Raw genomic sequence first — 24,783 nt, forward strand, 5'->3', positions numbered from 1 at the left:
AAAAACTGCATTTTGTATTTACTTGCATTATCTTTGCGTAATATTAAAATTGGTTTGATGATCTGAATCTTTTAAATGTGACAAATATGCAAAAAATAAAAAAACAGGAAGGGGGCAAAAACCTTTTCACGGCACTGTATATATATATATATATATATATTATAATAAAATATGAAATTAAATTGATTTGAAAATTATTAATATAAATTGATTTATATAATATTATACATTTATATATATATATTAATAGTACAGGAATAACAAAATAAAGACCTGTTTTTTATTCCTATGACTACTTAAAATTATTATTTTTTTAACAAATAATCAAATTTCTCCATCCAAATTCTATTAAAATTACTGTAACGTGGAGGAAAAAAATTCTCATTGAGTACATTTATATACTTACTTACACATTATTCTTTTTTCAGTATTTTTTTTTTATTTGGGCTTAATCGTGGACAATTTCACAATTAAAAAAAAAAATCCCAATGTTTCTAAAACAGGATTTCTTTTCTTTATATTCAAACTATAATGGTTTTATAATTTGTTCTTCATTTCATGAGATTCACCCCACTCACCGTGAGGACTGCGATCAACGCCCCTTGCAGGAGACCCACCACCACGTCGCTCCAGTGGTGCTTGTAGTCAGACACACGCGTGTAACCCACATAAATGGCAAAGGCCACCAGGAAGAACTGAATTGTGGGCCGGAGGAGGCGGGCCCACTTGAATGCCATACGTGCCTGGACATACAGCTATACAGGAGAAACAAGGAGGGATTACACAATACTTGAAAAGAGAATATGGGAAGAAAATGGAAAATCAGTCTTGAGGGTTCAGTAGAAGGAAAATCAATGCAAGTCATTGCAATTCCTTAAAAGATACGGGAAAGCACCTTGTGTGAATATGACTTGACTACACTACAGACACGTCTTGACATGAGTGAAGCAACCAGAAAACTATTCATTCTCCCTCATGCCGCTCCAAACCTGTATGCCTTTTTCTTGTTTGGAACACATAATGAGAATTGTCATGCTGTGAAGAGAAAAAGTCATGCAGGTTTGAAATAACATGAGGGTGAGTAAATGATAACAGAGCTATAATTATTGGGTGTACTGTTCCTTTAAGCACCATATACTATCTTGATTTAAAGCTGGAGACATTGGGAATGTTTGAGGTCATAGTTTATTGTCTCCGTGGTGTTTCCTATTGCTCTGAGAGCTCTCCTTTATCTGTCTACACAAGTCTTCTGTGTCAGCATGATTGCAGGAGAGGAAGACAACTGTGACAACTCACCGCCAGAAACAACATGCAGTACATCCCGAAGGAGGAGTGACCGGAGTAGAACGACAGCCTGGCACAACACAATCCACGGAGGAAGGACGGATCGGACAGATACAAGACAACAATACAAGGAGAAAGGGGGGGAAAAATCATTTTCACAGTCCACGAATCATTTAGAATGACACATTTATGGGTCATTCTTCACTTTCATACTATGTTTCATCGGTGTTAAAATATTTATTGCATGTTCATAACAGCCTTGACCTCCGAGTGCCTTTTGGTATGATGTGCGATGATGTGAATGTGATCGGTTTGGTAATAATATTCAAACCTAAACCTACTAACCTTAAAGGGATAGTTCACCCAAAAATGAAAAATTCTGTCATTAATTACTCACCCTCGTGTCGTTCCAAACACATAAGACCCTCGTTCATCTTCGGAACACAAATTACACTATATTTTATATGATATTTTTGGGTGAACTATCCCTTTAAACCTACTCTGAGATAATCAGTTTAGTGATACGTGTAAAAATCTTAAAAATGTAAATTATTGATCTTCAAAATTCAGATCTATGATCTTCATCTCTCAGAGATGGCACATTTCTCATTTATATAATAACCAAAAATTATTATTATAAACACTGTTACCTATAATGTACAGCGTATTGGTTATGACAGCAAAATACTGATAACAGCAATTCTTCGTTAAAAGTGTTAAGTATTATTTAATATATTTATTATAATAATGATTATTATTATTATATTATTTATTATAGTATTTATAAATATTTTAAATTAACTTTTTTATATTTTTAGCTTTTATTTTCTTCATTTAAGCACAAGTCTAAGTAATTTTGTTATATGCTGTTGTCATTTCTACTTTTTTTCATCTAATATTTATATTTATTTGATTTCAGCTTTATTTAAATTACCAACAACAATTTTTAAATAGTTTTAGTTAAAAATAACAACACTGTGTGGGATGAAGAAATTATAAAAATGTAAAAAAAAATTGAATAAAGCAAATAGACAAAAAAAAATTTTTTTAATCTACATTAATTTATACTTTAAAAGGAAAAGGATTACAAATGATAATAATAATAATAAAATAATAATACATTTAAAATCATAATAAAAAAAATGTAACCTAATTGATTACAGGACTCAAATAGTTCCTTAAAAAAAAGAAAGATCATACTTTCTAGTGCATGTATAATCAAATCTATTATTATTTCAGGTCTCTTGAGGACACAAGGCATTTGAGAACTCAAGTGAGACCTTTGGACTGCAAAGGTCAAAGCCTAAGAAAGCACAAATGTACTGGTCAAACAGGAAGTGAAACAACAGGTGACAAATATAAACAAATACAGGAAGTGAGGTTAGCAGTTTACGACCTCTTTCACCGGCCCTTCTCGTCCCCTGCTTCTGTACCTGGATTCGGTCACGTTGTGAGGGTTTCCCGTGCAGTTGATCTCCAGCATGTAGCCCTCACACACTTCCGGAGCACACACTGCCATGAAGTTGGGCCGCAATCGTCCGATGGTGTACTTGGCCATATCGGTCAGAGACTGGCTCACACACGCACCGAACAGAAACGTACCCACCACTTTATAGAGCGCCGCAGCGTACTGGTTAAAGTTCGAATTGGAGTAGAGACGTTTTGTGTAGACCAGGTAGGCCTCTCCGGAAGTGATCTGCAAGTGAGAAAACAACACGATTTTTAAGTTTAAAGGGGTCATATGATGCGATTTCAATTTTTCCTTTCTCTTTGGAGTGTTACAAGCTCTTGGTGCATAAAGCCGATCTGTAAAGTTGCAAAGACTAAAGTCTCAAATCCAAAGAGATATTCTTTATAAAAGTTAAGAGCCTAAAACGGCTCATTTAAACACGCCCCCACATGTCTACGTCACGATGTGGGAAGATTTGCATAACACCGCCCAAATGTTCACGCAAAGAAAGAAGGCGTAACTTTTATTCTCGCTGTAGTATTGTTGCTGCCGCCATGTCGTGAAGACACTGTGTTTCGTTGTGAAAGCGAAACTACTTTGTTTGGCCTTCCAAAAGAGGACGATATCCGCTTCGTCATGCCTAGAGCTGATCCGTGCTGGTCGCTGAGGAGATACATCAACTTCACACAGTGGATCGCCGGATCGGCTTTCACCGTGGACGAAGCGGATTCCCAGCCCGGGGTCATTACACGTGGTTGCCGCAAGCCCGCTGGACGCTCCTTCGTCAAATCCGCCGGTCGCGCCGTTCTCAAGCCCGCCGGCCGTTCCTCACTCTAGCCCGCCGTGTGTGACGCTGTGTTTCGTTGTGAAAGCTAAACTATTTTTTTTGGCCTTCCAAAAGAGGACACGACTATCAGTGGTTAAGTTGTATTTACAACACTGTTCCAGAACAGTTTAAACCAAATATTCAGATGTGTGCAGCGCATTTTATGGAGGACTGTTTCCTGATCCTGGGAGAGTAGACTACAATGACTACGTTCTGACTCAGACTGTAAGTACATTTTCATATTTAAAGGATTTGCCACTGACGATTCAAATGTGAGTTTTGAGCAGTGTAGAGTAGCACTTGTTGTTTGTAATTTCTCTGATCACAAATGCAGACATGGTTTTATGTTTACGCGGCGCGATGCAACGCAACTCGTAAAAAGACAGTATAAGTCATTATAATTCGTAATTATGTCCCCACTGGATGCAACGAATGCCTCGTTTATAATGGGTTTTAATGTTTTTGTCTCATCGCTCCGGCCGGACAGGGCATCACAATATGGTAAGGGGCCTAACATTTCAGTCACACACTTGAGGTATTCGGCCAATCACAACGCACTGGATAGCTGGCCAATCACAGCCTTTCAGACCGATGAGCTTTAATGTACAATAATGTACAGTATGTGGAAAATAATGTGTTTTTTTAACCTTAAACCGCATAAACACATTTCATTACACCAAATACACAAAATAATGTTCTTTTTAGCAACATCATATGACCCCTTTAAGGTTTCTTAGGGTGAATGAGTAATACACTTAAAAATAAAGGTTCTTTATTAGCATCTATAGTTCCATGAAGAAAACATTAATATGTTTCCATCCCACAAAAGGTTCTTCACACTCTTAAAAATAAAGCTTCTTTATTGGCATTGATGGTTCCATGAAGAACCTTGAACATTCGTGGAATCTTTTCATTCCACAAAATGTTATTTTTATTGGAAAAAGGTTCTTTAGATTATTAAAATGTTCTTCACACTAAGAAAAAGTGGTTCTTTTAAGAAGTGATCACTGAAAGGTTCTTTGGGGACAAATTGCAATAGCTCATACATTTTTTATTAATTTCTTATGCACCTATGTGTTATGTAACGCACTATTGTATTACCATTGTGTATCAAATTTGTTACATAAAGATTCATTCTTAGTAATGAGAGTAAATGAAAGTCAGCATATGAGTCTGTGATGTAGATGACTCATGTTTTGAATTGTATTCTCACTGATGAATCATGTTGAACTAATTACAATGTTCTCTCAGAAAATGTGGACACAATACCAAACCCACCTGCATGTTTTTGCAACCAAATTATGCAATAGATTCATTTCAGAATTACCGCAACTGGTTGGCTCTCCCAAGTAGTTCAATATCAAATCCTTTTAGCCAGTTATGATGCTCCTTAAATGAATAGTTCACACAAAAATGTGATTTCTGTGGTTATATATTCACCCTCATGTTTGGTACATAAAGGTAAAAATGTGGTCACTTTGAACTGAAGTTACATCTGTCAACACAGTCAACAAAAGTAGCTTCCTATTGAATTGTGTGCTACATTCTAACTAATTCATACGATAGCTTTGTGTGAGGAATAAGCAGACTTCAGTGAACCAATAACATGAGAACCACTGTGACCGAATCACTGATGAAACAATTTGATTCTTTTGGTCTTCTAGATTACATTTATGGTAAATTTTTGTCCTTTTTGGAGCTTCACAGTCACTATCCATTTTTTCCAACACAGGCTCCAATTTCCGACAAATGCATCGAGATGTTTTAACTTCAAACCGTTTTTTCTGGCCATAATACCATAATCTATAATATTGATTTCTCCAGAAATATGCACAGATCAAGCATAATTTACAAGTGAAAACAGTCCAAAACAGTTCTTAACAAATATGTGGGTGGATTTTGATGTGAGAGAACAACAGGAAATTGACTTTTTCACTGGATGAAGCATTATTATGAATTATAGACTTACAGATTTTGGCCAGAAGCAAAGCTCCAAAGTTAAAAAAGTCTTAATGATGAATTAGTTTCTTACAATCATGCAGCTTTTCACTTCTCAAGATGTTAACTTGATTACACTGGAGTGGTGTGGATTATTGTGATGTTTTTATAAGATGTTTGGACTCTCATTCTGACGACACCCATTCACTGAAGAGGATCCATTGGTGAGCAAGTGATGTGATGCTACATTTCTCCAAATCTGATGAAGAAACAAACTCATCTACATCTTGGATGGCCTGAGGGTGACTAAATTTTCAGCAAATTTAAATTTCTGGGTGAACTACTGCTTTAATGGTTGCTTAGCTGATTGATTGGTGGAGACTCACGATAATGATGGAGCAGGAAATGGTAACAGCCGCCATCATTTTGTGAGAGATGGTGTCTAGTCTGTAGGGGTAACGGATGGTCTCGTCATTGCAGTAAATGCCACGCTGGTACGGCCGGAACATGATGGTCATTATGATGAACGGCATCGCCACTGAAACACAAACAACAGCGTTATTATTAGCCTCAGATGGCTGGCTTGGTAACACACATCAAAACAAATCATCTAGTGCATGTCTTATGTTGAACTTTCCATGGGAACAAAAAGAAAAATGCTTTTATAATAGGAAACAGACAACATGCAAGTTCATCAGTATTTCTGTGATACACACAGATATGAATATGAAATCTGACACAGCTAGTGTGCAACACATCAGAAGGGTTTCCACATCAAGAGACACAGACTAATCATAAATGTCAAACACAACGCTGGGTAATCTTCTGCTTTCCGTCTGGACACAGGAAGTCAGTGGGAATCATCGGCAGGGTCACGGCACCAGATGTCATTTCAACGGATGCCCACAACAGTATCTTGTAACCAGGAAAACATTGATTTATGGCTCCAACATGTGCAACTCCACTATCTTTTCTATCTGATGTCATGGGAGGGAGTATTTATAAACCCTATCGGTGTTTCTCAAAGCCTGAATATTCCACACAGCACTTTTTCCCATCGAACATCAAAGATGCCAATCAGATTTATCACAGACTGTCGAGGGAAAATAATCTCGGAATATTAAGGCAGAGTAAAATATATTTGCTTCATCTCAGAAGTTCATCAACATATTTTCTATTCCCAAAGCCACGGTAACTTTCCCAGGAACAGGACCTTGGAGACCAGTCATATATTATATTACTTGGATCCACACACAAGCACTGAAGTAAATGTACTTCACCAAATGACAGAGTGAAAGCGGTCTGAGTCAGAGCAAGTTTAAAGATTGATCAAATTTAAACTTTTAAAACTTTTACAGTTTAAAGATTTATTTATAAAAGTTGTTTAAGTAAAGAAATGTAGAAAAGTTAAATTAAAATGCTTTTAAATTCAAATAAAAAACAAATATAATTACAAAATATTGTAACATTTTTTGAGATCAAGCTCTAGGATCATTTAAAAAATATCTAGGAAAATATAATATCACTTATATTTTATCTAATGCAAGGAAATTCACGTTCAGAAGTGTTTAAGCACTTTCATGACTACTATATGTTTGTGTCATAGAGTGCATTTTTGGGGTTTTAGTAAATTATCTTTTGGCTTTTATATTTAAAAGAATTATTTAAAGAGATAGTTTACCCAAAAATGAAAATTCTGTCATCATTCACTAATCCCTCATGTTGTTCCAAACCGATATGAATAAATTTTTTCTGTTGAACATAAAAGAAGATATTTTAAAGAATGTGGGCAACCTATCAGTTGATGGTCCCCATTGACTTCCAAAGCATTTTTTTTTTTTTCATTTTCTTTTTTTTTGGGGGGGCGAACTCTCTCTTTAAGAAGGATTTTAGGATTTAAGAAGCATTGTTAGGTCATCTGTGCACCCACAATCTATTTCCAACAAGAAAAATCCCCATTTTAGTTCCATCAAGAAATCCCGGGTTGTGTTGCGTAAGCAAGCATTGTTTTCAGACACAAAGAACACAAGCATTTTCTTGCACAAAAGGAAATGTCCATAAACCCAGATGGCTGTAAAAAGTAAAAAAACTGGCCTACATTCATAACATTGACAATGGCACCAGCAACCGCACACATTTTCACAACGACTTGTGAAAGCTGTCTTTTAACGGATGCGAGGAGATGACAATGAGCTTTGGGGGTCGTCTTTTGAGAACTCATAAAACTTTAATTAGAACCTTACTGTGTCAATGAAGGCAGAGTCATCAGTTACCACCATTAACCTACAGTAGCTGACGTAGTTTACTAGATTTTGGACCAGAGCCGCATTCTGACTCAGACTGATAACATTCAGCTGAGTTGTGAAAGGTTTGAACCTCACGTTTTAGTAATGCGGCCCTTGATTTGAACAAGTTAAATGTTACTTCACATGAGACTCTCAAATCATGTGTGTGAAGGTAAAACGGTCCTTTAGGAACACAACCGTCCACTATCACAGGATATTCAGAGCCTTAAAGATTCACGAAGGCAGGTGAACAGTCTTTATCAGATCTCTATCTGAACGTCAAGACTGTAAAAACAAACTTTAACCTCCTTCTCAAAGTATTTTTTCTCCCTTCCTTCTTTTCATTATCAGCCTTTTGCACATCTCCCTCTTCCTTCTTGTTTGAAGAGACCGTATCATTTGGTTTCCTCGGTTTAAAACGTTCACGTCACCTACAGCAAAACCTCCCGCCATTATAACAAGTTCAAGATGAAGATAACTAAGATGAGGGAAACCTGTTTGAAAATGATTTTTCCAGTTCCTTTTGTTGAGGTGATCAAATTGGTTTATTTCAGGCAACAGCCTTTCATTTATTTCCAAACATTATGAACATATTAGGATAGCAGTTACTCACGTAAAGCGATACAGACTATTTAGCAAATCTCAACTGCATGATTGTTTTTATTGCCGCATAATTTAAACTATATTATCGCTCGTAATGAAAGCATTACATTTTCAAATAAATTCACATTAAATACAGTCAAGCCATCTATATAACTGAGTAAATAAACAAACTTTATATTTGATAATTTTTTGGATCAGTTTACTGAAAATTAACCATCCAAACAAAGTGATTTGCTTAAAAGAAACGTGTTTGCTTGCTTGCTTGTAAGGCTGTGTCCAAAACAAAATACAATTCAAGTTTTGCCTATTTAGAACAACCAGTGTTTACTATTGTTAAAGGGTTACGTTACAGTGTTTTTACAACCAATTATAAAAAGTACTAATATAAAAAACTTAGGATTGCAACTTTGAATAAAAAGAAAGCATAACATGCACTAGCCATGATACATGTAGACATTTCTAGAGCAGCTCTGGTATTTAGCATGAAGGGTCTAAATGTCAGCATGGGAACGAAAACAAAACTTCTTCAAGTAGGGTCAAGTTCTTCCTTTTGCACCCTGATGGTTAATGTGACATGGATGAGCTGTCTTAGATCGGCACATTCACTCATACGGCTCGTGCTGAATACTGGTTTAACCTGAGGGATGTGAAACTCTCGGAGAAGATCACTGATGCAGTTTAGAGAACTGAGATACGAGCAGCTAAAGATCTCAAACTGAACACTTTAGAAATAAAGGGTGGGATTTGATGGAGAATTGCAGTCAGATGGCAGAGTTCAAGTGTTTGGCTTTTAATAAGAGTACATGTGCGGGAAATTTCCACTGGCAGAGGTGCTGCCAACTCAGAGGAGGCGGATCGCAGCACGCTCACAACAACAGAGTTCAGACTGTACAGACTACTCATCATTACAAGTAGTTCAACTACAGGCAAACTACCCTCTAAAAGGCAGTTAAAGTAGTTGTGAAGTTACTTGAAGTTCTCTACATTGCAGTGATTTAAAAGGGCAATAACATTTTAGATTGCACAATTTATGTAAATAACAATCTGTATTTACGTGGCCTAAAAACAATGAGAATCTCAATTTAAGCATCACTCTTCATTGTTTTTAGGCCAAGTAAAAACAGATTGTGAACAAATATGTAAATGTGAACAAATTCACACTAAATACAGTCAGGTAATTTATATAACTGTGTCAATAAAGTATTTAACAAACACAGCGTGTTAAAAAAACAAAGCAACATAAACAGATTCTGGGAACGCTGCTGACCAATGACTCAAATATCATAATTTTATAAAGTAAAGTAAAAATAAAAATTAATAAATAAAATAAAATATTGAGTGAAAATGAAATAAAAGAAGCTTAATAAATATAAATTTAAAAAAATGAAAATAAAAAAAATGACAAAAAACTTTAAATTACTAACACCTAAACTTAAATCAAAACGAATATTGAAAATATGAAATTAAAAGCTAATTCAAAATATCAATAAATTCTATAATAGTATATTTTAAAAAATGCTAAAATCGTATGGTTATCATAATAATACTACTTTTAGACCATCTATAATATCATAAATTATGCAAATGGTTCATTAATATTGCATGATAATTCAGTACCAAGATATAAAAAAATACCATTGTACTGCCATACCACAGTACATTTCTAATGCCATTTCTTTTCTACCACAGCCCCACAGTACTAATGGTTTCTAATGGTCCAGCATGAAACATACCATGTTATACTAATATATATATATATATATATATATGGGGCATTCAGATATCATATTTGAAGGAACATACAGCCACATGAGGCCACGATGGAAAACAAAACGTCCAAGAGAATCAGAGCTCTTCAAAATGTCAACAAATGATGATATTCGGCTTACAGAAGTATCTTTGAGGCATCAGGAAATGTCTGTCTGTAGTAGAAGAAAGACAGGTTCCTGTCTCGCCATCTGAACAGGTGTCTCACTTCATTTGTCATTTGTGTGTGTGTGTTTAATGTCACCTGAAACAAACATGCACCAGATGGGATCTTTTTATAATTTGTGGAATTTTCTCCTAAACTACTTTGTGAGGGAATTGTGTTCCAGCTAAATACGGACACTTGTGTCCACACTTAAATCTTTGGGTTTAACCACAGGTCAGGGTTAGTCATTAAAGCAACAGATCACCCAAAAATGACATTTTCAAAATAGACGAGTTTGTTTCTTCATGGAAAAAGCTTTGGAGAAACTTGCTCACCAATGGATCCTCTGCAGTGAATGGGTGACGTCAGAATGAGAGTCCAAACAGCTGATAGAAACATCTATCTGTTCCCATGAAGAAACAAACTCATCTACATCTTGGATGACCTGAGGATGAGTACATTTTTAGCAAATGTTCATTTTTAGGTGAACTATTCCTTTAATGGTGTAAAGTCCTCATGTTTACATTTACATTTAGTCATTTAGCAGACGCTTTTATCCAAAGCGACTTACAAATGAGGACAATAGAAGCAATCAAAACTAACAAAAGAGCAACAATATGTAAGTGCAAATGACAAGCCTCGGTTAGCCTAACGCAGTACATGTAGCAAGGTATTTATATAGATAGATAGATAGATAGATAGATGGATAGATAGATAGAAACACAAAGACAAACAAGTAGATAGAATAGAAAAAATAGAAAGCTAGTGTTTTTTTAAATAAAAAAAGAAGATAAATAGATAAAGTAGAATTAAAATTTTAAAGAAAGTGCTAGAGTTATAGGGTCAAATAAAGTTGAAACAGATGTGGTTTTAGTCGTTTCTTAAAGATGGTTAAGGACTCAGCTGCTTGGATTGATTTGGGCAGGTCATTCCACCAGGAGGGAACAGTTAATGAAAAAGTCTGTGAAAGTGATTTTGTGGCTCTCTGAGATGGCACAATAATGCGTCGTTCACTTGCAGAACGCAAGCTTCTAGAAGGCACATAACTCTGAAGTAATGAATTTAGGTAAAGGGGTGCAGAGCCAGTGGTGGTTTTTCAAAAATAAAGAATAATCGGTTATCGGTATCGGCCAAAATTTTCATATCGGTCTATCCCTAGTTAAGAGTGAGGAGGAAGTGATCCGAGGTGTGCAGTGGAGTAACCAGCACATGATCAGTGGAGCAGTGTCATGTGTAAATAAGGTCCAGTTGGTTGCCTGATTTGTGAGTAGCCGTAGTTAACACTCGCTTGAGATCAAAAGAGGCAAGCAGAGTGTGGAAGTCTGCAGCCTGAGGAATATCTAGGTGGATGTTGAAGTCTCCAAGCATAACTAGGGGAGTACCATCCTCAGGAAAGTTTGAGACCAAACGCAATTTCAGCATGTCTCCACACAGTAAACAAAACAAGCGTTTCCTAGCAACGACAACTGCGCTAACTGTTTAAGTTAATGAGAATGCAATGCATACTTGTATTACATTATGATTGGCATTCTGATATGCATGCATGAAATCAAGCAATCCCATTCCTGCATAGAGTTTTGGTTCTTACAGTGATTATAATCATGCTCTTGGAACAACATTTGTATCAACCATTCAGATTTTATGATTAAGACTGGGTTCATTTCTTTCTAGTTTTAGGGTAGGATATGATAAGGATGGTTTGATGAAAATTTTGGTCCACACATCACTCTTGGCTAAAACGCATTGTAAAACGCATCCAGGCGAAATGTAGCTGGCACAAAACAAAACACACCTCACATGTCTTTTCAATCAGAACATAGTGTTATGATATGGGCATCTCAAGTCATTTACCGTAAGTGAATGATGTTTTAAATCAGCCGCTGACTCAGAACATACATCTGTTTTAACTTTCCTCTTTCCACCGAGAGAGATAAAACATGTCCATTCACATTACATGAAGATTGAACTTCAACAAGCAACACTCATTAAAGAACTACTTAAAGATTATATTAGCACATCACTATAGCATATCTCAAAAATGAAAGCCTAAACATACATTAACTACGTACACTTCACTTCAAAAGTCTGGAATTGCTATGATTTTGATGTTTTTGAAATAAGTCTAAAAAATACAGTAAAAACTGTAATATTGTGAAAAATTTAAAATAATTGTTTTCTATTTGAATATATTTTAAAATGTAATTATTTCTGTGATCAAAGCTGAATTTTCAGCATCATTACTCCAGTCTTCAGTGTCACATGATCCTTCAGAAATCAGTCTAATATGCTGCTCAAGAAACATTTAATTTCAGTCATGAATCTTTGTGGAAACCACAAAGAACAGGTGTATATTTTTTTTCAGGATTCTTTTATGAATTCAAAAGAACAGCATGTATTTGGAACAGAAATATTTTGTAACATTATAAATGCCCTTACTGTCACTTTTGATCAATTTAATGCATCATTGCTGGGGAAAAAAAAAAGATTGCTTTCAAAAAAGAAAAAAGAAAATCTTACTGACCTCAAACTTTTGAATGTTAGTGTTTGCATACTTGTGTAAATTGTTTGTTTCTGGCATATGAAGTTCTTGCTTGTTACTTCTGCATGCATTTTAATGAAATCCCTCCATCCAACTCCAGTCGGGGACTTTATCAAAATATTCTCAAACTGTCATTAAATTAATCTAAATGTCACTCCGGCGCAGAAAACCATCAATAGAGTCTCAAAACAAACTGCCCGCCTCTGTACTCACAAGAGATTAGCTTGTTTCTTATTCGCCGCAATGGTTTGTCCTGAAGGTCACGTTGAGTTCCTGGTAATTCCTCCCCGGAGAGCAAAACTCACACACAGCTCTGGCCTTATAGTGGATCGACTGCATGGCAGGCATATTTTGAAGTTATTACAGTGCCGAGTGATCAGGATCTGCGCCAAAGGATAATTTGTCTTCGCGCTCGCATGGGTCCGAACTCATGGAATAAGACGCGCTATTGTCTTGGGGCCTGTCATCTGGTCCGCATGTTTCAGCCAGGATGAAATTAGATAAAATAAACAGCCAAGAATTCACAACTGGATAGAGTTTGCTATCCTTGTGGCCTTTGACTCTGTTCTGCGTTTCCCATGGCCAGAGAAATTTGAAATTATACATGTTATTGGTCTTCCCAGGCTCAACAAAGCCAAAATACACATCATATCACAATAGTATCTGTGTTTAACAGCAGCCAAAGAGATTTTTAAAAAAGACTCAAATTTAAGAGAATTTTTACGAGAACTCGTTTTCTTTCACAATCACTTGGAGAATGTGGCTGCATTCAGTCAAAATGAAGGTTTTACAATGATGGAAAACTAGAGAGAGAAAGTGCCGCCACGCTGGAATGATAAAGTGATATGACAGCATTTCAACAGGAATGCTGGCTGAGACAGAGATGAGAAAAATCTTGCAGAAGATTGCAAAATATGATGAGCCATGACTGAAAAAAAGCTCTTGCATCAGCTTCTAATTTGCTTAAACTAATTTATTCATCATTTTGGAATGGCTTGGATTTAATAAACACTAGCTTTAATGAAGTTTTCTTTTCTTTTGTTTGAAATAAATTAATGCTTTTATTTAGGAAGGATGCATTGATCCAATTAATCAAGTGACAGTAAAAACATTTAGAATGTTACACAAAATTCCTATTTCTAATAAATGCTGTTCTTTAGAACTTTTTATTTATTAAAAAAATCCTAAAATTATCATGGTTTTCACGAAAATATGAAGCAGCACAGCGGTTTTCAACATTGATAATAATCAGAAATGTTTCTTGAGCAGCAAATCAGCATATTAGAATGATTTCTGAAGGATCATGTGACGGAAAATTCAGCTTTGCATCACAGGAATAAAATATTTAAAAATATATTCAAATAGAAAACACTTATTTGAAATTGTAATAATATTTTTACTATTTTGCCGATTTTACTGTCATTTCATTTGCAGCCTTGGTGAGCAGAAGAGACTTCTTAAAAAAAAACGTTAACACTTTAGTGATATGGACTGATTCTCATGTTAACTAGTTGCTTATAAGCATGCATATTATTAACATATTAGTACTTATAAAGCACATATTCTGCATGACCATATTCTACATCCCTAATCCTCCCCAATACCTAAACTAGTACCTTTCTAACTATTAATGAGCATAAATTAGGAGTTTATTGAGGCCAAAGTCATAGTTAATGGTTTGTTAATAGCAAGAATTGGACCTTAAAATAAAGTGTAACCAAAATATTTTACTGACCCCAAAGTCTTTGTCAGGTACTATATATTTATTACAGTAAATGTAAATAACTTGTAAATAACCATTTTAAAATTCCATTATATTTCATGGCAACCCTGAGTCTCAAAACCCTTGAGTTATGAGCTGGATGTGTGCTTGTGAAATCTCACTGTCTCTTTGGACGGGAATCAGTGTCATTTTCACACAAAACTGCAGACACTGCCCACAGCCGCTGAAAGAAAACATTGTGTGGCCTCTGCATAATATCAAAATATGATGACAGAATGTACACCCACTGTTTCAAAAGTTCACACATGTATTAAAGACAATATTAGTGGTGTTTCACTGCACATGATAATGACTACCAGGCAAATATTTTACGTCTAATCACTTAGTAAAGTAACAGCACGACTGCAAGATTTGAGGAATCATTTACACATATCAAATATTACCCAGGATTGACCCTGATATTTTACTTTAAATGAAAAAAAAAGAGACTTCCTTTTTTCAAAGAAAGACAACGCAATATATGAAGAGACAGGGTCTAAAAGAATGCACAAGCTAAGTCAGAGGAAATTACAGGAAGAAGACAGAACAAAACATACACTGAACTGCAGTTAAGTCACTTCACTCAGATTGATGAAAGCTGTTTCAAACATGCTGCCCTCCTCAACATCACAAGTCCTGACATATTCTGACATATTATAAATGTAAAGTGCTCTAATGAAGCACAATTAAAGGATAATGACCTCCCAACATTTAAAAGACAAGCAGAAAGAAGAGCTGAAGTCAACACTCATCATACACTATTATGAACTCTTATCAGTCTATCAGACTTCATCTCATTGAGGCTTTTCAATGCCAATTTACATTTGCATATTTTATTAGTAGTTAGCCAAACGAAACAGAAACCCACAAATTTACACTGAATACATATCTACACTCTTAAAAATAAAGGTGCTTCAAAAGGTTCTTCAAGCGATGCCATAGAAGAACCATTTTTGGTTCCACAAAGAAGCATTCAGTCAAAGGTTCTTTAAAGAACCATCTCCTTCTTACCTTTTTATAATCTGAAGAACCTTCTTTCGCCACAAAGAAGCTTTTGTGAAACAGAAAGGTTCTTCAGATGTTAAAGGTTCTTTATGGAACCATTTAGACAAAAAGGTTCTTCTATGGCATCGTGAAGCACCTTTATTTTTAAGAGTGTAGAGACCAGAAACCTAAGGGCAGAAACTTAAGTTTTGGGTTTTATTCGAGTGTGCATGCTTTGAATGTTTCCACTATTTAGAGAAAACACAAAAACCCCAACGCGCTTCTCAATGAACTTTAGAATCGGACATGCTGAGAGGGTCAATCTGTGTGACTTCCGTCATGCTGACACTGAAACACTGAGTAACTAACAGACAGAGTCTCTGCACCAATCGGAGAGAAGGGTTTTAAAAGAGGTCACTACACAACAAACATCGTTCAGTGACCCTGGATAAATATTAGCTTTTTTTGCAGCAGTTGTTGTTTAGCAAGAAGAAAATAAGCTGGACAGAAGACAGTGAGGCCGTGACCCGCTTCAGCACAGGTTAGACGGGATGAAGCAAACTTAAAAAACATTTAACTTCTGCTGTGTAAAAGAGAGGACTGAGTGAACGATGATAACAGAGAGGAAGTCATTCAGGATTACTGCATAAGAAACTACATTCACAAAGAGCGAGCTGCGTTTATTTGATCAAAAATACAGTAAAAACTGTAATATTGTGAAATATTATTAGAATTTAAAATAACTTTTCTATTTGAATATATATTTTCAAATGTATTTCTGTGAATCAAAGCTGAATTTTCAGCATCATTACTCTTCAGTGTCACATGATCCTTCAGAAATCATTCAAATATGCTGATTTGCTGCTCAAGAAACATTGCTGATTATTATCAATGCTAAAAAAAAAGTTGTGCTGCTTCATATTTTTGTGGAAACCCTTATATTTTCATGATTATTTGAAGAAGAGAAAACATTTATTTGAAATAGAAATCTTTAATAACATTACAAATGTATTTATGGTCACTTTTGATCAAATAAATAAATTGATCAAATAAACTGGAAGAAAAAAAAAGGCACAGTTCTTAAAAAAAAAAAAAAAAAAAAATTCAAATTTTTTCAATTCTCACCTTGGGAGTGTTGAGCGCAATGGCTCTTCATCATAACAAACACATCAAAAAGATAACCATTATATACCCCAAAATCCTTTTGATTAAAATCACATGACTCGAATTAACCAAATTAATAAACAGTCCGATAGAAACGTCAGATCCACCTCAGAAACACTGCCGTTTGCCAAAAGAAGTTCCATTTAAAACCAAAGAGGCACAAACTGTCTAATTTCAGTACCTTTTAAAGTTCCACAAATAACTTTCTATCCCAGGTCTTTAGAAAACCATCTACATTCTGGTGCTTTAAAGAACCTAGAAACCAAAACACTGATCAAAAGAACCTGTATTGAGACATCAAGAACGTCTTTGAAACTACAGAACCTTCAGAAGAACTGTATTCTATAGCTCTGTTCCAAAATTTTAACTTGAACTTTCTTACCACCTATGATGTTTTAAAATTCTGCCTACACAGGACGCTCACTAGGTTTTAGAACAGTATAGTTCCTCAACAGTTAGATTCAAACGTTTCTTTCAGTTCTTGATCTACTCACGTGTGTGTGTGTGTGTGTGTGTGAGAGAGAGAGTGAAAGTGTGTGTGTGCGTGTGAGAGAGAGAGTGAAAGTGTGTGTGTGTGTGTGAGAGAGAGAGAGAGAGAGAGCGTGAAAGTGTGTGTGTGTGTGTGTGAGAGAGCGCGAGAGTGTGTGTGTGTGTGTGAGAGAGAGCGCGAGAGTGTTAGAGAACATTCAGAAAAAAACTTAACAGGAACGTTAGCAAAAGGTTCGTGGCGCATGTGTGTGTGTGAGAGTGAGTGTGAGTGTGTGGGGGTGAGAGGGAGTGTGAGTGTGTGTGTGTGTGTGTGTGTGTGTGTGTGTGTGTGTGAGAGAGAGAGCGTGAAAGTGTAAGTGTGTGTGTGTGTGTGTGTGTGAGTAATACTCAGTGGTATGTGCTCACAGAACTTGGCGTTAAACCTGACACATCTAATCCACACAGGACAGGACATACTCCTTCCCTCTTCCAGTCCTCCTTTCTTTCCCTCCTTACCTCAGCCTGTTCCTATCTTTTTCTTTCTTTCTTTCCCTCATCTCCAAATATCACCACCCACATCTCTCCTGCTCTCTTCTGATCCCTCGTTCCGTCTGTCATGTGGTCTGTGGTTTTGTTTCATGCATTCTGAATGTTCAACAGAGTGAAGACAGACCTGATTATCAGATTCATTCACTCTACTAAACAAGACAGACACACACACACACACACACACACACACACACACACACACAAACACAGATTATTTTAACCCTAAAACACAGCCTACTAATGCATTCTATACTACACATTCAAGTATGTACTTCTGTGATGTCAGCATAAGCTGGTCTGGCTGGTCTGGTTGGCTAGTTTTAAAATAGTTTGGGCCATTTATTAGCCTGAGAAACAAGTTGTCTGACTAGCTAAACATCAGTTTGGTCAGGCTGTAAACCAGGTAATGCTTAAGCTAGTTTAATCAGTTCTTTTAGCAGGGAGTTTGTAGTATTTGAGAGATACGGCCACATCTTGAGATCACAAACCCCTTTGCTATGAACGGTTCACATTAGCTTTGTTAGCAAGTTCACATCTAACTAAATTCATCACTTTCAAATGTACTTTTACTTAAGTTTAAACACAAAGTTAAAACATTAAAAGTTGGGGGTCAGTAAGTTTTTTTTTTTTTAATTGATGCTTTTATTCAGCAAATATGCATTATGATGCATTGATCAAAAGTGACAGTAAAAACAATATATTATTTCAAAAGACTGCAATTTCAAGTAAATGCTGTCCTTTTGAACTTTATATTCATCAAAAAATCCTGAAAAAATAAATGTATCAAGGTTTACACTAAAATATGAAGCAGCACAAATGTTTTCAACATTAATAATAATCAGAAATTGATTGGCAGCAAATTAGAATGATTTCTGAAGGATCATGTGACACTGAAGACTGGAGTAATGATGCTGAAAATTCAGCTGCGCATCACAGGAATAAATTACATTTTACAACATTTAAATATGAAACATTTATTTTAAATTGTAATAGTATTTAACAAAATGAATGTTTATACTGTTTTTTAATCAAATAGATGCAGCCTTGTTGAGCATAAGAGCAAAGCATTAAAAAAGGTTACCAAACTCAAACTTTTGAGCTTGGAGGCCTTGCATTTTTCATGTAGTCAGAACTGACTATTTACTTCCTTAACACCTGTTCCATGAATGCACAAAATATGGACATCATACACCATCTGAGCACCTTTGACATGCTATTTTTAACATACTATGATGTGGGAATCTTAATTGTACATACTTAATATAGTATAGATAGTTTGCAAAATTAGTTTGCGTGACACGAAACAAAACCAAAAGCCTATTAGTATGTACTATTATTTGATCATTTGTCGTTTTTTTTTTGCCCACAAACATACTGTAACTGCTTGAACATTTAAACAAGGAAATATGGGCATCTGTGAAGAATATGAAGCGATCTGACAGACTTGCACAGATGTAGGAGTGGAAATTGAAGCATGGCTTAAAAGTAAAGGAAGGAAAGCATCTGATAAGAATTAAAGACGGAGCCTCTAAGCGCCAGCACAACAGCTTCTCTGATAATCAGAGGATTTTGGTTAAATCAGTTTGGCATGTTTTCCGATGTTATCTGGCTGGGCCGTCCCAAACTAAATCAGAGAGAGAAGAACAAAACACTCCAAATCAAATGTTAGGAGCTCGTCCTCACTGCTCAGCCTCGTGCGTATAAAATAAAACTAAATATTTGATTCAATATGCTGATGACAACTTGTACTGGACCATCACAAACAGACCTTTCTCACAAATATTCACAGGGTGTATCCGAGGCAAACAGAAGAGTTTTGGAGCAACGCAAACCTTGTCAGGTCCAGCTCACGTCTGAACATTACATTTTTTAAAGTATTAAAGGGATCAGAAGTGAAAATGTAGTCATTATTTATTCTCATGTCATTCCAAAATTCTAAATGACCTTCTTTCTCCAGCAGAACAAGATATTTCAAAGCAAAGTCACCCAGATTTGGAACAACATGAGGGTAGATTTTCTTCTAATCCAACTCTATAGTCCAGATAGTTTGAGGAAATCCTGTAATTAGCATTTTTCAAGGAGGCTTGGATGTTTGTGAATTCTATACATACTTCAAGTAGATGGAGCATTTCCAATAAGTCGTGGGAATCATGGGACATAAGAAACAGAAAGGCAAGAGCAGAGACTCAATCCTGTGCATCCAGTGAAGGACTTTATGAGCTAAACACAAAAACTGTTGATGCATCAAAGAAAAGAGGACATCAAGCCATAGAGATGAAGCTTCACTGCCATAAATCCCTGCACACCTCTCTTCAAAATAAAGCTTCTCTATTGGCATCTATGGTTCCATGAAGAACCTTTTACATCCATGGAATATTTCCATTCCTTATATAGTAGAAAAAAAAGATCGTGTTTTTAAGAACTATTCACTGAAAGGTTCTTTGGGGAACCAAAAATGGTTCTTCTATTACATCGCAGTGAAAACCGGCTTTATTTTTAAGAGTGAAGCTTTAATGGAACATTCAGGATTTGAAATCTGATCTTTTGTCTTCCAGTTTCAGTATGAAGAGCTTTGAAATGTTTCTACAGCCACTGACGTGCGTGTATGAGGTTCTGAGGGGTGTGAACGTCTGAGGATTTACTCAAATGTCACAAACAATGCAAACTGCCAATCCAACCGCTGCAGATTTTCCATTACCAAACCCCACAAAGGCCTACCAATGAGCCGTGAACTAGTCTAGAAAGGCTGGTCTAGCAGAGATAAACCATAATCATGGAATTTTAGCACCTGAGCTGGGCTACAAATCAATTTTGCAGCCAAAAATGAACAATATCCTTCTGATCTGAAGGGAGAAATTTCCACATACATCTCCTATTTCAGCAATTATAAGCAATTTAATAGTCCAGCCTCAAATATCAAGATTTGGCTCTATGGTCTATGAATGCATGATTTGGGGATTTAGGGATGTAGAAAAAAAAAAACTCACACCAGGTTTTCTGTGCTTGTTTGTAGGGCTGCACAATTTAGCAAAAATGTTGTAATTATACATCAATATTAACTTTTTTGTTGTTTTAATATTTTATGTAATAATAATTATTATTATATGGAATAATAAAACAAGAAATAATATTATTGCTATTTCACTGTAAAAAAGATACATTTTATTTTAATTAAGATTTTTTTTTTTACAGTACTGTAAAATTACAATACCAATATTATTGCTGTCTTAATTTCTTAATTTTGAAATGGTAAAGCTTTTATTTTGGTGGAAAACTGTATGGTTTGGAAGTACTTCTTATTTTAAAGTTGGGACGATAGTTTTATGTCCATCTGAGACATTGAAAACACTGGATCACAAGCTGCTCGCTTCACTCTGAAACAAGCAGCACATTTATTGATTTAATTAAATCTCACTAAGCCATATCATAATTGTATTTCTATTAATTGTGCAGCCCTACTTTAATCTAAGTATATGAGGAGTTTTTGCATTAAACTGCACACTTATTCTCCCCCTCTGCCCCATCGGCCAGTCCGGATAACCAGACACATGCACAAATATTTGCAATCGTCTGGACAGACGTGTAAATGGGGATGAGCAGTCCTTCTCTGGTGTTGACAGCAGAGAATAGCGTGAGACTTTCCCGAAGCTGAACTTGCACAGACCTGATTCTACAGCAAGCCTGGACACGCACCGTCGCAGCACATTTACAGATGCAAACAGCACTGCAAGAACGCACAGACAAACACAAGCATGGGATTCATTGCTTCGGCCCACTTTGTTTGAGTTTGTCTTCCCACTGAAAGGCACAGGTGGGCTTTACCTGTAGGCCACACCCACACTGCGAGGAAATATCATTCACACGGTCAATCTCTGCTCTCCATATGGACATTTGCCTTGTTTACATTTGTTTTAAGGTAAAAGTTCAGCCAAAAATTTTAATTTTGTTGCTATTCATTCAAATAAAAGAAATACAAAAATAAATAAAAAAATAAAAATAAAGGCCAAAACTGCAGCAGTATGGTTCTGGAAGCAAAAAAATTTTTAAATAAATAAATCACATACATTTTCTCTGCATGGGAATTAAATTTTAACAATAACTTACCATTAAAGACATACCTTCTGTGAGCTACAAGGTTGTTAATCGATGGTATATGCTTTTGTTGAAGCCGTCAGTCTGCATTATTTCAACAGGTTTTTTTTTTCCTGCAATAGAGAATTATGAGGCGGCCACCTCAGTTTAATTTTGTGCCGCTGTTGATATGTCACTCATATTATGCGTTCATAACCCATCCGGTCTCTTCCGAAGACAAGGTTCCATTAAACTTCTTCATTCTGTTCCGTCCACAACAAACCCAGAGAAACATTTCTACATGAAGCTAATATACGCGCGATTACTATAGTATATGGTTTGTATGTGATTTTCATGAAATGTGGGGTATTTTCATAACGATAAAGAATGTTTACTTGAGGAATATTAATCAGGTGTAACAATTAGCTTAGTATCAAAGGGTCCCTTTTAGCTGTCATGTTGTATTTTAATGTATTGTTAAACAGGTTTGTTTTTGTAAAATGTATTAGCTTTTTATAAACGTTATAATTGTCATTTTCTTCAATCATCTAATTATTAGAACACCTAAAAAAACTAAAAGCCAGTTGAAGGGTGGGTACAATGTGTGCATATGATCAGGACGGTACCAACTCCGCCTCATTTCGAGCCAGGAAAAACGCTGTCCAACTTATTTTTTTAAATATTCATGTGGAATTATTAAAAAACAAAATTCTGCACCAATCAGAGTGCCACAATGAAAAATAAATCATTAGTTCCAGAAATATTAGTCTCTCACTACTTAAATATTTTCATATATATGCACATTTTGCAATAAACATAAAATATCTTGTTTCTATATATAATACAGCATCTTTAATGGGATAGTTCACCCAAAAATGAACAGTTAATGGTAGCCATTGACTTCCATATTTTTGTTTCCATACTATGGAAGTCAATGGCTACCGTCAGCGGCTTGCATTCTTACAACATTCTTCAAAATATCTTCTTTTGTGTTCTACAGAAGAAAAAACTCGTACAGGTTTGGAACAACTTGAGGGTGAATACATGATGAGAGAATTCTCATTTTTGGATGAACTATCCCTTTAAATCAATAGTTTTATATAATTCTCTACCATTTTTAATATATGTAATTTGCGTGCTGCATTGTAGTTCTTTCCTTCATTAAAGCCATAGTCTTGTACCTTTGTCAGATTTTCAAGTTTTCTGCTTCAAGTCAAAGTTTGCAATGTTGTGATTCACCTTGTAGCTGGTTAGTTTAGTGCTTATAACTCTTTAACAAAGACTTTTTTTAAATCCCTGTTGAAAAGGATGGCAAAAATACTTCCAGAACCAAGGTCGCTGAAAAGTGCACAGACACTGTTGCACTCTGTATAAAAGCAGTTCACACAATTCAAACACAAGTCTTTTGAAGCATTTTGTTCGCTTTGTGTGAGGAACAGACTGAAAATCTAACCATTTGCCATAGTTAAACCTATCATAAGGATTTTTGCGAACACTTGCAATATTGTGCATAAGTCACACGGCTATATTTACAGTGCTATTATTGTTCTTTTTGGTCATATTTGGATGCAAATGATGACAGAATCGCCATTTTCACGTGAGCTATTGCTTTAACTGAACAGATCCCAACACACCAATCCTGGCAGCTGTTAATGGACACTTCCCGGATGTAAATCTGACTCACGCTAAAGTGAACCGAGTGAGACTGATTTACAAATGTTCTTCACTCTGTGCGGAGTCATCTGGACAGACCACACAGACGAACTGGAGCATATACTGTTTGAGCTGCAGTACGTAGAAGGCATTGTTCACCTCAGCTGTAATCGTGCATTGAAGGAGACACTCCTAAAGGTCGCCATTGTTACGGTGATGATTTATGCTTCAGAGGATACAGCTGAGTGCATCAGATAATGCTTGCATGGTTCAATTCACCGGTGTAACATTACAGGTGTTATTATGTGCTGCCTCATAATAGTTAGTGGGGAAATATAAAGCAGAATCTTCACAACAAACAGTTCAAGTCAAAGATATACCAGCATAGAGACCATTTGAAAGGTAGAAGTGTGAAAAAGTAAGGAGAACGTCATCCAGAGTTATGACTGCTACATCTGAACTAATCATTATGGAAATAAAGAGTGCCAGTTCTTTTGTAAGACTGTCCAATAAAGCACTGCATGTGTGAACAAGCTCCGAACTTATGAAAAGCTCCACGGTGTAAGGATTTATAAATGATTTTATCAGAAGGTCAAATTATTGATTGATGAGACAGTGTAATACAAAGAATCTAGTTTTGATGTAAACTGAATGATTGTGCTGTATTTCTTGGTTACTAAACAAGTAAGCAAACTAGTGACATTGATCATGTCACTCCTGTTACGCAAACAGATTTTCCTGCTTCCACTGAAGCTCAAGATGCTCTCTGGAACAACTGAAATCATGATCATCATGCCATAAATAATTCGTAATGAAAATGTTAGTATTAAGTTAGAAAAGAATGTAAAATACATGCATTTTCAATAGTGACCCCAGACTTTTGGACTCCACTGTGTACCATGGTAGTGAATGATTATCATACTCACATAACATTAGCACAGTAGTATTATTCTGGATGTAACCATCATATACATTAGCGAGGGAGACACGATATTCAGAATAATTTTCAATGTCAGATTTCTCCACCCAATCTTGGTATGTTTCTGTCATTTCTTCTTTTGTTGCTCTGGGACGAAATACAGAGTTGTCACTTATCAGTTAACACTCGGGAGGAACGTTACACTAGATATAAATGTAACACTTCAGGCATTATATTGCTCAATATTTACCTAATACGGTATATACCCCAGTCACTAAGGGTAACTTAGAGAGAGAGAGAGAGTTCTATAGATAGACAGACACACACACACACACACACACACACACACACACACACACACACAAACACACACACA

General features: G+C 35.8%; 1 protein-coding gene across 2 annotated transcripts in view; it reads right to left on the bottom strand.

Annotated features, from left to right (window-relative positions):
* LOC107558288 (phospholipid phosphatase 2-like) overlaps nt 1–24,783 on the bottom strand; it is a 29,171-nt gene that overhangs the window by 2,474 nt on the left and 1,914 nt on the right. For both annotated transcript variants that reach the window (XM_016241930.1, XM_016241929.1), the window contains exons 2-5: nt 5,885–6,036; nt 2,718–2,980; nt 1,297–1,354; nt 579–755 (exon numbers count right to left, since the gene is read on the bottom strand). In XM_016241930.1, coding sequence (XP_016097416.1) covers nt 579–755; nt 1,297–1,354; nt 2,718–2,980; nt 5,885–6,036 — 650 coding nt within the window. The remainder of the gene's footprint in view (nt 1–578; nt 756–1,296; nt 1,355–2,717; nt 2,981–5,884; nt 6,037–24,783) is intronic.

This window comes from Sinocyclocheilus grahami, unplaced genomic scaffold (genome assembly GCF_001515645.1).
Source record: "Sinocyclocheilus grahami isolate Dianchi unplaced genomic scaffold, SAMN03320097.WGS_v1.1 scaffold639.1, whole genome shotgun sequence".
NCBI lineage: Eukaryota > Metazoa > Chordata > Actinopteri > Cypriniformes > Cyprinidae > Sinocyclocheilus > Sinocyclocheilus grahami.